A 13,640-nucleotide genomic window follows, 5' to 3' on the forward strand; every position below is an offset into this window, starting at 1 on the left:
AAGTCCTGTTTGACGTACAGCTGTCACTCACTCATGCATGTCTTCAGAGTTCATTCTGCCTGCAGTCCGTCTGCCTGAGGCGAGGTCATCTGATCACAGCTGATCACATCTGATCACATCTGATCACATCTGATCACATCTGATCACATCACATCTGATCACAGCTGATCACATCTGATCACATCTGATCACATCTGATCACAGCTGATCACATCTGATCACAGCTGATCACATCTGATCACAGCTGATCACATCTGATCACATCTGATCACAGCTGATCACAGCTGATCACATCTGATCAGAATCTATCATCTCGCCGCTGTCTGAAGCTTTTTGGTGTTATACACATTTTTGTAACAATAATAATGTGCAATACTCGTTCTTAATTTTGTTTTAGATGCCATGACCTGGTTTTCAAAGTTTGGATTAATATTTGTTGTTATTATTATTATTATTATTATTATTATTATTATTATTATTATTATTATTATCGTATTAATATTTAGAATATCTCCCAAGAGGCCTTTGCTTTGGTTGAGACTTGTGCATGTGTGTAAATAACAGAACAAGAGCTGTCATAACTCCAACCCTTTGGTTTGAGTTACTTCAGTCATAAGATACTTCCTAAAATAACACCTGCAGAATTTAGTTCAGTTATTTCTGGAGCCGATCACTTCCTGAGATTTACCATCAAATATTGTACATGTTAGACCAGGGGCGGGCAAACCATGGCCTACACGGCCCGCCGAGCATTATCCTTTTTATAATATTAAATATATATATAATAATTAATAATTCAATTCAATTAAAGACCACTATAGCGCTTCACTGTTCCAGACTTGAGTTTTCTGAAGCACGTGGACGGCAACAGAGCAGCATCCATGTTTCTTTATTTTGTTATTTAATGCTCAGCTCTTTAAGCTCTTTGTGTGTTTCTCTCCTGCAGCAGAACACACACGACTTCCCTCCGACCGCACAACATGTAGACACACTGTCAGGTCTTCTGCTGCAGGAGAGGAACAGCTTAAAGACGCTGTCAGGTCTTCTGCTGCAGGAGAGGAACAGCTTAAAGACGCTGTCAGGTCTTCTGCTGCAGGAGAGGAACTCACAAACAGCTTAAAGACGCTGTCAGGTCTTCTGCTGCAGGAGAGGAACTCACAAACAGCTTAAAGACGCTGTCAGGTCTTCTGCTGCAGGAGAGGAACTCACAAACAGCTTAAAGACGCTGTCAGGTCTTCTGCTGCAGGAGAGGAACTCACAAACAGCTTAAAGACGCTGTCAGGTCTTCTGCTGCAGGAGAGGAACTCACAAACAGCTTAAAGACGCTGTCAGGTCTTCTGCTGCAGGAGAGGAACAGCTTAAAGACGCTGTCAGGTCTTCTGCTGCAGGAGAGGAACAGCTTAAAGACGCTGTCAGGTCTTCTGCTGCAGGAGACAAACAGCTAAAAGACGCTGTCAGGTCTTCTGCTGCAGGAGAGGAACTCACAAACAGCTTGAAGACGCTGTCAGGTCTTCTGCTGCTTTCTGAAGGCACGCTCGCTCAGTCTCTTCAGGGTTACTGTACTGTACCGCATACCACTGGACAGCTTCGCTTCTTAGCATTCAGAATCCTTTGGAATGACATCGTAAGTCGTTAACTTTCAAATAGTTACGGTAATTTGAATTTTGCATGTCACTTCCTGTCGCCAGAGACAGGGTTCATGCTACAAGAGATTTAGAGCTGTAAAATAACTGACAGCTGCATGCAGGGTATTTTTCCTCGGCATCAGGACGACCCAGCTCATGGATCTGGGACTGCAACGCCTGCGCGCTCATGCAACACACAGCCAGCCTCCTGCCAAAGTCCACAGTGAGTGCTGAGTGTTTAACGAGGAGCGGACGGATGAATATGTTTTCACAGAACGCTCAAAGGCTGTGTGTCTGATCTGCAAAGAAAACAATATCAGCCGGCACTAACATCCCGGGGAACATCCGGGATGCGTTTGCTGTGAACGCAGCGTCACTCTGCTCGGCCCGGCCGTCTGTCACATTTTAAAACTCATCGTGGCGGCTGAGCCACAAGGTTTGCCCGCCCCTGTGTGAGACAGTGTTGTGCATCTAATGCTAGCAAATGCTTTATTGTGTGTGTGAAGCATCTATAAATGTGCTATACCTTGTTTTACTACTGTTTCCTCCCAAGTAGATCGCAACAAGGTGTGACCAGGTGGGGAACCTCCCTCTCTACTCTACTCTCACCTTCAACTTCACCTTCACCCTCACTCTCTCTACTCTACTCTCACCTTCACCCTCACCTTCACCCTCCCTCTCTACTCTACTCTCATCCCTCACCCTCTCTACTCATCCCTCACCTTCACCCTCTCCAAACCCTCTGGAACGACCATTCTGCTCATGCGTTGATCAGCCTCATGTAGCGAACAAGTAAACCACAATGCAGTGAATGCAGTGTCTTTGTACCACAACATCCGTCTTTGTCTGACAGCTTCAAACTGAACCTGCATCCTCTGACTAAACGCTGCTGCTTAGCCCACGTGCTTTCTGATTGAAAGGCCATGACTTCAAGTTACACTAAAAAGGAGTTACTTAACTACTCATTTATTTAACTTCTGATGATTTGAATCAGACTCTCAGTCTGTCTAGTAGCATGTCATGATCCACCGTGTCGATGCAGCACTGAGATCCAGTAGCACTAAGACTGAAGTTCTGCATCTGTCTGTGTTTAAGTGGATGTCGTTGAAAACCTTAACAAGAGCAGTTTCAGTGCTGTGGTGCTGAGGAGAGCCGGACTGGAAGACATCAAAACTGTTATTTTCAGCCAAGAAGTTGTTCAGCTGTTGAAAAAACACTTTTTCCAATATTTTACTTAAAAACGAGAGGTTTGATGTTGGCCTCTAGTGTTTCAATAATTCGGGGTCTAAACTAGCCTTCTTCAGGAGAGGTTTAATAACTGAGGTTTTTAGGGCTTGTGTGAAAACACCTGAGAGAAGGGATGTGTTTACAATCTGTAAAGATCACTGGTCATGCAGTGTGAAATGATTTAGAAAAAGCTTGTTGGTAGAACATCCAGCAGCAGGAGGAGGTTTCCAGATGTTTAATGTCTTCCAGGCTTCTTTGGTTAATTAAATGAAATTGTGTCATGATATTCAAATGGATGCTATTTAAACATGGTGACAACACACATCCTGTGGTTGGTGTGGATCCACCAACTGCTTGTCTCATTGTCTAAATTTTGTCAGCAAAGTCAGAGGCAAAGTGATGGCGTGCCCAGGTGGATTGGAGCGTAGTTACCGACACCGGCGGGTTTGTTAGCCTGTCCACGGTAGACAATAAGACGTGTGTATTGTTATTGTTTGTGGTTATGATGTCAGATACACAGTGAACCTGGAGATTAGTGTTTCTTTTTTTAACCAAAACTGTGGTACAAACATAAACTATACTCTGAGTTGTCACGTTAGCTTTAGAAGTGTAGTGCAGCTCCTGCTTGCAGCTCTGCACTACATGTGTTTCTCATGTTAAATGAAGACACTCATTAGCTCATCCCAGTGTGTCCACACGGCCGTCATCACGTTAGAGCCAGCTGTAGGAACCGATGTGTCCTGAGTGTTTATTAAAGGCAGAAACACATCTGCTGAGCTGCATCGTTCTGTGAGGTTCACCTGTGTTTGCTTTCCACAGAGGAACCAAAGGAAAAGACATCAGCACCATCAAGTCCCTGAGGGTCCTCAGGGTGCTGCGGCCGCTCAAAACCATCAAGCGGCTGCCAAAACTCAAGGTTTGTCTGTTGATGAAGCCAGGGAAGCTGGAATAAGCAGTGACTGTTTAGTTTTCTGCCCTGTGATCTTTGGTTTAGTAACGACGAGTGAGACTCTCGTCACCTGCAAGGTGTTGTTCTGTCCATTCACTCTCTTTGACTGTGGCATCATTAGTTCTGCCTCTAAAACAACTCACACATATCCAGTCTCATTAGTTTTGAAGGCTCATTCATTTCCTCAAACAGCTGAACCGTTGTCTTTCAGCCAAGAGGAGGATGTACAGTGTAGGTAACGAGATGAAGCCACACCACAGTGCAGGCTAATGAAGGAGCTCTGATGTCTTTTTAATGCAGCTCTGGGAAAGAAGAGGTCTTTGATACACAGCACATGGCATCTGCAGACAGGAGGAAGAATCCAGACCATCATCAGACTTTTCTTTCCATTATGAAACCTAAAAATGTCCCACACATTTTTTACATCTCAGTGGTGCTCAGCTCCTTAATTAACTATAATAAAGCTTAAAACTCGGTCATTATGATTCAATATGAATGAGCTTAGCATGAACCACATCAGACGAGCACCTTAACGAGCTCTCTGCTGTACATTCATGCTCGTTTAAATACAAATAGTCCACAGAAGCAGTGCCTACACCATACTGCCACGCCCTGAGAATATGTCTTTTCCTCAAAGCAATCCAGTCACATTGGAGACATGTTGTGTGGACATTGCTTTGCTTGTAATAAAATATGGCTCCAGGTGTTGGTGACTTCATGGAGCTGACAGACTTCCACAGAGAGGACCAGTAGTTCAGTGTTAAAGTGCTTCTGTCTCAAGGAGCTTCAGACTCTTTCTTTCCTTCCTCTCACCTGCATCTTACTTGAGTTTACAGTCCATCTTTTACAAAAGGCATATTAAATATGATCTTTGTGCCTCGATGGTTACAAACGCATCTCACAGAGCTGGACCCAGCAGATCAAGCCACTGTGAACGTTCCCAGTGTTCCCAGTGTTCCCAGTGGCCAGGCTCCAAACACCTTCTGGAAGTTCATAGATGACTCTGTTGAAGTCCAGATGGTTCTCCACCTCATCCCTGAGCCTATCGTGTCTGTGTCTCTGTGTTCTCAGGCGGTGTTCGACTGTGTGGTCAACTCTTTAAAGAACGTGCTGAACATCCTCATTGTTTACATCCTCTTCATGTTCATCTTCGCCGTCATCGCAGTTCAGCTCTTCAAGGGGAAATTCTTTTACTGCACAGACGAGTCCAAGGGCCTGGAGAAGGACTGCAAGTTGGTCAAACCTCCATTTACTTACTTCAGAAACCTTTAAGACATGTGGTCAAGACAACTCAGCTTCATGTATGCCTTCATCTCTTCCAGAGGGCAGTTCCTGGACTACGACCAGGACGAGGTGGCCGCCATGCCGAGAGAGTGGAAGAAGTATGAGTTCCACTATGACAACGTACTGTGGGCCTTCCTCACCCTCTTCACGGTCTCCACTGGGGAGGGATGGCCAACGTAAGTGCTGAGTCCCTCTTCAAGTGACATCATAGACATGTGTGAGCTGTCATAGTGACATCATAGACATGTGTAAGGCTGTCATAGTGACATCATAGACATGTGTGAGCTGTCATAGTGACATCATAGACATGTGTAAGGCTGTCATAGTGACATTATCATAGACATGTGTGAGCTGTCATAGTGACATCATAGACATGTGTAAGCTGTCATAGTGACATTATAGACATGTGTAAGGCTGTCATAGTGACATCATAGACATGTGTAAGGCTGTCATAGTGACATCATAGACATGTGTAAGGCTGTCATAGTGACATCATAGACATGTGTAAGGCTGTCATAGTGACATTATAGACATGTGTAAGCTGTCATAGTGACATTATAGACATGTGTAAGGCTGTCATAGTGACATTATAGACATGTGTAAGGCTGTCATAGTGACATAGACATGTGTAAGGCTGTCATAGTGACATCATAGACATGTGTAAGGCTGTCATAGTGACATCATAGACATGTGTAAGGCTGTCATAGTGACATCATAGACATGTGTAAGGCTGTCATAGTGACATTATAGACATGTGTAAGGCTGTCATAGTGACATCATAGACATGTGTAAGGCTGTCATAGTGACATCATAGACATGTGTAAGGCTGTCATAGTGACATTATAGACATGTGTAAGCTGTCATAGTGACATTATAGACATGTGTAAGCTGTCATAGTGATATCATAGACATGTGTAAGGCTGTCATAGTGACATTATAGACATGTGTAAGCTGTCATAGTGACATTATAGACATGTGTAAGGCTGTCATAGTGACATTATAGACATGTGTAAGCTGTCATAGTGACATTATAGACATGTGTAAGGCTGTCATAGTGACATTATAGACATGTGTAAGGCTGTCATAGTGACATAGACATGTGTAAGGCTGTCATAGTGACATTATAGACATGTGTAAGGCTGTCATAGTGACATAGACATGTGTAAGGCTGTCATAGTGACATTATAGACATGTGTAAGCTGTCATAGTGACATTATAGACATGTGTAAGGCTGTCATAGTGACATTATAGACATGTGTAAGGCTGTCATAGTGACATTATAGACATGTGTAAGGCTGTCATAGTGACATCATAGACATGTGTAAGGCTGTCATAGTGACATAGACATGTGTAAGGCTGTCATAGTGACATTATAGACATGTGTAAGGCTGTCATAGTGACATTATAGACATGTGTAAGGCTGTCATAGTGACATCATAGACATGTGTAAGGCTGTCATAGTGACATAGACATGTGTAAGGCTGTCATAGTGACATTATAGACATGTGTAAGGCTGTCATAGTGACATAGACATGTGTAAGGCTGTCATAGTGACATTATAGACATGTGTAAGGCTGTCATAGTGACATTATAGACATGTGTAAGCTGTCATAGTGACATCATAGACATGTGTAAGCTGTCATAGTGACATCATAGACATGTGTAAGCTGTCATAGTGACATTATAGACATGTGTAAGCTGTCATAGTGACATCATAGACATGTGTAAGCTGTCATAGTGACATAGACATGTGTAAGGCTGTCATAGTGACATTATAGACATGTGTAAGCTGTCATAGTGACATCATAGACATGTGTAAGCTGTCATAGTGACATTATAGACATGTGTAAGGCTGTCATAGTGACATAGACATGTGTAAGGCTGTCATAGTGACATTATAGACATGTGTAAGGCTGTCATAGTGACATTATAGACATGTGTAAGCTGTCATAGTGACATTATAGACATGTGTAAGGCTGTCATAGTGACATAGACATGTGTAAGGCTGTCATAGTGACATTATAGACATGTGTAAGCTGTCATAGTGACATTATAGACATGTGTAAGGCTGTCATAGTGACATTATAGACATGTGTAAGGCTGTCATAGTGACATTATAGACATGTGTAAGGCTGTCATAGTGACATCATAGACATGTGTAAGGCTGTCATAGTGACATAGACATGTGTAAGGCTGTCATAGTGACATTATAGACATGTGTAAGGCTGTCATAGTGACATTATAGACATGTGTAAGGCTGTCATAGTGACATCATAGACATGTGTAAGGCTGTCATAGTGACATAGACATGTGTAAGGCTGTCATAGTGACATTATAGACATGTGTAAGGCTGTCATAGTGACATAGACATGTGTAAGGCTGTCATAGTGACATTATAGACATGTGTAAGGCTGTCATAGTGACATTATAGACATGTGTAAGCTGTCATAGTGACATCATAGACATGTGTAAGCTGTCATAGTGACATCATAGACATGTGTAAGCTGTCATAGTGACATTATAGACATGTGTAAGCTGTCATAGTGACATCATAGACATGTGTAAGCTGTCATAGTGACATAGACATGTGTAAGGCTGTCATAGTGACATTATAGACATGTGTAAGCTGTCATAGTGACATCATAGACATGTGTAAGCTGTCATAGTGACATTATAGACATGTGTAAGGCTGTCATAGTGACATAGACATGTGTAAGGCTGTCATAGTGACATTATAGACATGTGTAAGGCTGTCATAGTGACATTATAGACATGTGTAAGCTGTCATAGTGACATTATAGACATGTGTAAGGCTGTCATAGTGACATAGACATGTGTAAGGCTGTCATAGTGACATTATAGACATGTGTAAGCTGTCATAGTGACATTATAGACATGTGTAAGCTGTCATAGTGACATCATAGACATGTGTAAGCTGTCATAGTGACATCATAGACATGTGTAAGCTGTCATAGTGACATCATAGACATGTGTAAGCTGTCATAGTGACATTATAGACATGTGTAAGCTGTCATAGTGACATCATAGACATGTGTAAGGCTGTCATAGTGACATAGACATGTGTAAGGTTGTCATAGTGACATTATAGACATGTGTAAGGCTGTCATAGTGACATTATAGACATGTGTAAGCTGTCATAGTGACATTATAGACATGTGTAAGGCTGTCATAGTGACATAGACATGTGTAAGGCTGTCATAGTGACATTATAGACATGTGTAAGCTGTCATAGTGACATTATAGACATGTGTAAGCTGTCATAGTGACATCATAGACATGTGTAAGCTGTCATAGTGACATTATAGACATGTGTAAGGCTGTGATAGTGACATAGACATGTGTAAGGCTGTCATAATGTCCGTGGTGGATTTGACACCTGAAGGCATGCACAGGACTGAGGCATTGCTAGGGATGTGGCAGGTCACGTCTCTGAGGGAGGAACAGGAGCTGTGTGGGAGGTGGAGCGATTCCAACTAGAGTTCAATCAGAACAGAGACCTCATTAGAATGAAACATCATTCATTGCACGTGCATAAGAAATGAGCAGTGAAAAGTCTTTGAAGCTGAGGTCGGATGAGGCAGAATCCCCCTGGAGTCCAGACCCTGGTGCTGATGAAGGAGTTCTGCACCCTGTAATGAAGGAGGAGCCGTGATGTCCACTGGGTGCAGGAGGCTGCTGCAGAGAGGAGAACAGGTTTAAATGTCATGTCTGGTTCCTTTCAAGACAGCCAACTCTGTTTACAATGATTGTAATTCCCTGCTCTATAAACTCAATGTTAATGTTAAATGACCTTCCTGCAACCTCTCTCAGGCAGAGCTTTTTAAAATCTTTAATTGATCAGGTTTCATTCAGTGATTATATTTGGTATTATGTTGCAGCTGAGACCTTCAAATAAGGAATAATAATAATTAAGTGGCGTGGTTTTGCTGTTCCACAAGCAGGACGATACCCGGTGTCCATCTATCCTCTACTGGACTCTTTCACACTGAAGGGTGAAAATCAGTCCTCTGTTGTGTATCTATCCTCCTCTAAACTGTGATTTGGTCTTTATAATATTGCCGGACACACCGCTCTCTAATCGCTTCAATAACAGTTTTCTTCCTCTACGTGTCAGTGGTAGCAGAGTTATATAATGCAGAGTTCAACTGCACGACAGCGTCTAGTAAAGAAAAAACGTCCGTAAAGTTGAATTACCGCTGGTAGTCTATCAGTAGTTGTCCTTCATTTCTCTGTTATTGGGACATATTGACGTCAGCGGTACAACGGTCCTGAAATGAAACGTTTAGCCTCTAGAAGCTGTCACTTCTCTGCTGGCCTAACACAATCACAATGTTCAAATCTGAATGTTTTTGTAATTCAAAGTTGTAGCTACTTTATAAAATAATAGTTTTTTCACTCCATGCATTATAATTATGTTTCTCTATTTCCTCATTGCTCAGCTGCTCTGCTGTCAGCCTCCAGCAGCAGCAGGCTGACAGCAGAGCAGCAGAGCAGCAGAGCAGCAGAGCAGCAGAGCAGCAGAGCGGCTGCTTGTTCAGGCTCTGCTCATGATCACATGCCGTCAGCTGTTAACAGCAGGCGGAGGTACAAAATACACAGCCGGACACCGGTCCAGGGTGTGTGAGGGAACCCAAGCTGCTGAAGAAGACCCCTCTGAAAAGGGCCAGTAGGTGGTGGGACTGTGAATGTGCAAGAAGCCCCTCTGGTGGCTGCAAACCCGTAGAAGCTCCGTACCAAAGCAAGAGGTCGTCAGGTCATGTGGTGTTCCCCAGAGACAGCTTTGTACACGTCTGGTGTGAGGCCAGAGACATCTTCCTGTCCATGCAGCCTCCTGATCCAGACGGTCAGAAGATGTGACTTACATGAAGCGGCAGACACTGATTTTATCAACCTCATGCGTCAATATTAATTATGAATCAAGGCTATTAACATTCACAACTTGTATTCACACATTTCTCCTTTTAAGCGAATACACTTTTGCTGTGTGCATTTTGGGTGGAACAGCGTTACAGGCTGGATATGTTACTGGATATGTTACTGGATATGTTACTGGATATGTTACTGGATATGTTACTGGATATGTTACTGGATATGTGACTGGATATGTTACTGGATATGTTACTGGATATGTTACTGTCTGGATATGTTACTGGATATGTTACTGGATATGTTACTGGATATGTTACTGGATATGTTACTGTCTGGATATGTTACTGGATATGTTACTGGATATGTTACTGGATATGTTACTGGATATGTTACTGTCTGGATATGTTACTGGATATGTTACTGGATATGTTACTGTCTGGATATGTTACTGGATATGTTACTGGATATGTTACTGTCTGGATATGTTACTGGATATGTTACTGGATATGTTACTGGATATGTTACTGGATATGTGACTGGATATGTTACTGGATATGTTACTGTCTGGATATGTTACTGTCTGGATATGTTACTGGATATGTTACTGGATATGTTACTGGATATGTTACTGTCTGGATATGTTACTGTCTGGATATGTTACTGGATATGTTACTGTCTGGATATGTTACTGTCTGGATATGTTACTGGATATGTTACTGTCTGGATATGTTACTGTCTGGATATGTTACTGGATATGTTACTGGATATGTTACTGGATATGTGACTGGATATGTTACTGTCTGGATATGTTACTGGATATGTTACTGGATATGTTACTGGATATGTTACTGGATATGTTACTGGATATGTTACTGGATATGTGACTGGATATGTTACTGTCTGGATATGTTAAAGTCTGGATATATTACAGTCTGGATATGTGTCTGTATATGTGTCTGTCTGTATATGTGTCTGTACATAGGTCTGTATATGTGACTGTATATGTGACTGTATATGTGTCTTTATATGTGTCTGTCTGTACATGTGTCTGTATATGTGTCTGTCTGTATATGTGTCTGTATATGTGTCTGTATATGTGTCTGTCTGTACATGTGTCTGTATATGTGTCTGTATATGTGTCTGTCTGTACATGTGTCTGTATATGTGACTGTCTCACCTCCTCCTGCTGTGCTCTGTCTCCCTGCAGCGTCTTGAAGCACTCTGTGGATGCTACTTTTGAAGACACGGGTCCTAGTCCAGGCTACCGGATAGAAATGGCCATCTTCTATGTCGTCTACTTTGTGGTCTTCCCTTTCTTTTTTGTGAACATCTTTGTCGCTCTCATCATCATCACCTTCCAGGAGCAGGGAGACAAGGCCTTGTCTGAGTGCAGCTTGGAAAAGAATGAGGTAAATCAGAGACATTACAAACAACTCTGAGCTTCATTTGTACCATCTCTATTAGCACTTTCACCGAATTTCTCTGTTTTGTTTGCTGGAAAACCCTAAATGTTATAAACAGATCAGCATGAAACACGCAACACATGCTAAACAGCAGAGATAACACATTGCGCAATGGACATCCATCACCATTGAATACGTCCCAATGATCCACAATACCCATAAAACCTCCTGGGACCAAAACGCATGTTTGGTTGTCCAAACATATGAAAAACCCGGAGCCCATGTTGAATGATCAACAGCAAAAGACTGAGAACAGTTCCTGTCCGGTGGGGAAGACGGTGAAGCTGCAGTGTGCTTTCTCTCTCACAGAGGGCTTGTATTGACTTTGCCATAAACGCCAGACCTCTGACACGCTACATGCCCCAGAACACGCAGTCCTTCCAGTACAGAATGTGGAAGTTTGTGGTCTCCGCTCCATTTGAGTACTCCATCATGATCATGATCGCTCTCAACACCATAGTGCTCATGATGAAGGTAGGAACCTTTAGAGAGTTTGTTGACTGTCATTTGGGTTTCACATTTTGAGATATTCGTTCAGATTGATGCAAATAGGCATTATTTCCCCAAATCACACCCAAACTTGATCCTTTGCCTTTCAGTTCCACGGAGCTCCAGATTTCTATGAGGCGATGCTGAAGAACCTAAACATAGTCTTCACCACGCTCTTCTCTCTGGAGTGCATCCTCAAGATCATTGCTTTTGGTCCCTTGGTGAGTCACATTTCAGAAAGAACATTAAATATTCTGAATGATGAAGAACAGCTAATGATTTTCAACTGTTGTTTCTCAGAACTACTTAAAAGATGCCTGGAACGTGTTTGACTTTGTCACAGTGTTGGGCAGCATCACCGACATCCTGGTGACTGAAATCAATGTAAGAGCATCTGTCCCCACCTCCTCCACCCGCAGTGTTTGTGTCCGTACTGCTCAGCTTCCACAGTGATGAGCTGCGCTAACATCAGCAAAGACCAGCACTTGGCAGCACTCAGGACACTTTAGACTACAGAGGGAAGAGGTTATCATAGAGAGAGATACATGGAGCAATACTCTGCAATGGACAGTTTATGTACTTATTCCAGACACTCCCTGTTGTAAACATGTCGACATGTGGTATTGGCAAGTAGCTTTTGATTGATACAGAGCCAAAAGGATCATCATATAAAAACAGAATTAGTTGAAATAATCCACACCAAATTTCAATTTATTTCATCACTTTTAAACCACAATTAAATGTTAAATTAAGACTAGAAAGGACAAGAAAGTGGAAACTGATAACTCATATTCATGGACTTTTTCATTGACTCCATATAAGCCCTGTATATAATATGTCAAATATTAAATGCATTAAATTAAACGATAGTTAAATACCCTGGAAACAATGTAGGAAAAACTATATTTTTTACAAGAGCTTTGTGGAAGCACTCAGCCATATTAAAACCCTCTGACATGTTTCAGGGCTTTCATCAGTAAACTATTTGAAGCGTCTGAAAAGCTCTGATCTTACACAGCGAGCACCTCGTTCAGAGACTCAGACGTGCACGAACAAGCACAACGACCACTTGCACGTTATAATCTTTCTGCTGACGATTACAAACTACATTTTGGGGATTTATTGTCATCCTGTTTTTTTCATGCTAACTGTGATGAGCTAAAACACATTAGAAAACTATTCTAATGTGCATATTGTGAACTACTTTGGAACTCGTGAGAAACATCCATTAGTGGTTTTATCTGGACTCCAGTTAGACGTTTACAAAACAATCCAGTTTCCCTTTTTGATCCAGCAGCAGTCAGCTAACGTTGTTGCGTTAGCCGCAGCTTGTTGAAGGGCCCTGAAGGAGCGCGCATCACGCAGTGTGTTTCCTCCTGTCGCTGTCTATTACTGATGTGTATTTGTTGAACTGTATCATGTTGTACAATATGACTGTTCCTGTTCTGTCTCTCCATCCTTTCCCCTCATCTTCCTCTCTGTCTCTCTCTCCCTCTACAACTCCATCTTGTTGATTGTCATCCCCGGTGTTGCTCTGGTCCAAACATCACTAGACTACGGTGAGTGACTCTGTTGCCATTCTCTGGTCTAAAGCTTTTAATATATAAGATGTTGTCAGGTTCTCGGGTTGCCGCCACGACAGGCACTGATGACCTTCCGACCACAGCTCCTGACAGCAGCTTCCACAATAGAGGCTTTGAACAAGGTCCACTC

General features: G+C 42.4%; 1 protein-coding gene across 15 annotated transcripts in view; it reads left to right on the forward strand.

The window, feature by feature from the left end:
- The window catches only part of cacna1ba (calcium channel, voltage-dependent, N type, alpha 1B subunit, a), a 94,717-nt gene that overhangs the window by 56,925 nt on the left and 24,152 nt on the right, over positions 1 to 13,640 (forward strand). For 14 of the 15 annotated variants that reach the window (XM_068598862.1, XM_068598858.1, XM_068598849.1 and 11 more), the window contains 7 exons: positions 3,672 to 3,768; positions 4,873 to 5,033; positions 5,124 to 5,261; positions 11,183 to 11,384; positions 11,748 to 11,912; positions 12,038 to 12,148; positions 12,228 to 12,311. In XM_068598862.1, coding sequence (XP_068454963.1) covers positions 3,672 to 3,768; positions 4,873 to 5,033; positions 5,124 to 5,261; positions 11,183 to 11,384; positions 11,748 to 11,912; positions 12,038 to 12,148; positions 12,228 to 12,311 — 958 coding nt within the window. The remainder of the gene's footprint in view (positions 1 to 3,671; positions 3,769 to 4,872; positions 5,034 to 5,123; positions 5,262 to 11,182; positions 11,385 to 11,747; positions 11,913 to 12,037; positions 12,149 to 12,227; positions 12,312 to 13,640) is intronic. The other variant, XM_068598854.1, reaches the window with a different exon arrangement.

Source organism: Clinocottus analis, unplaced genomic scaffold, assembly GCF_023055335.1.
Source record: "Clinocottus analis isolate CAN_PGR_092001 unplaced genomic scaffold, fCliAna1.0.p SCAF_41, whole genome shotgun sequence".
In the NCBI taxonomy this organism is placed as follows: domain Eukaryota; kingdom Metazoa; phylum Chordata; class Actinopteri; order Perciformes; family Cottidae; genus Clinocottus; species Clinocottus analis.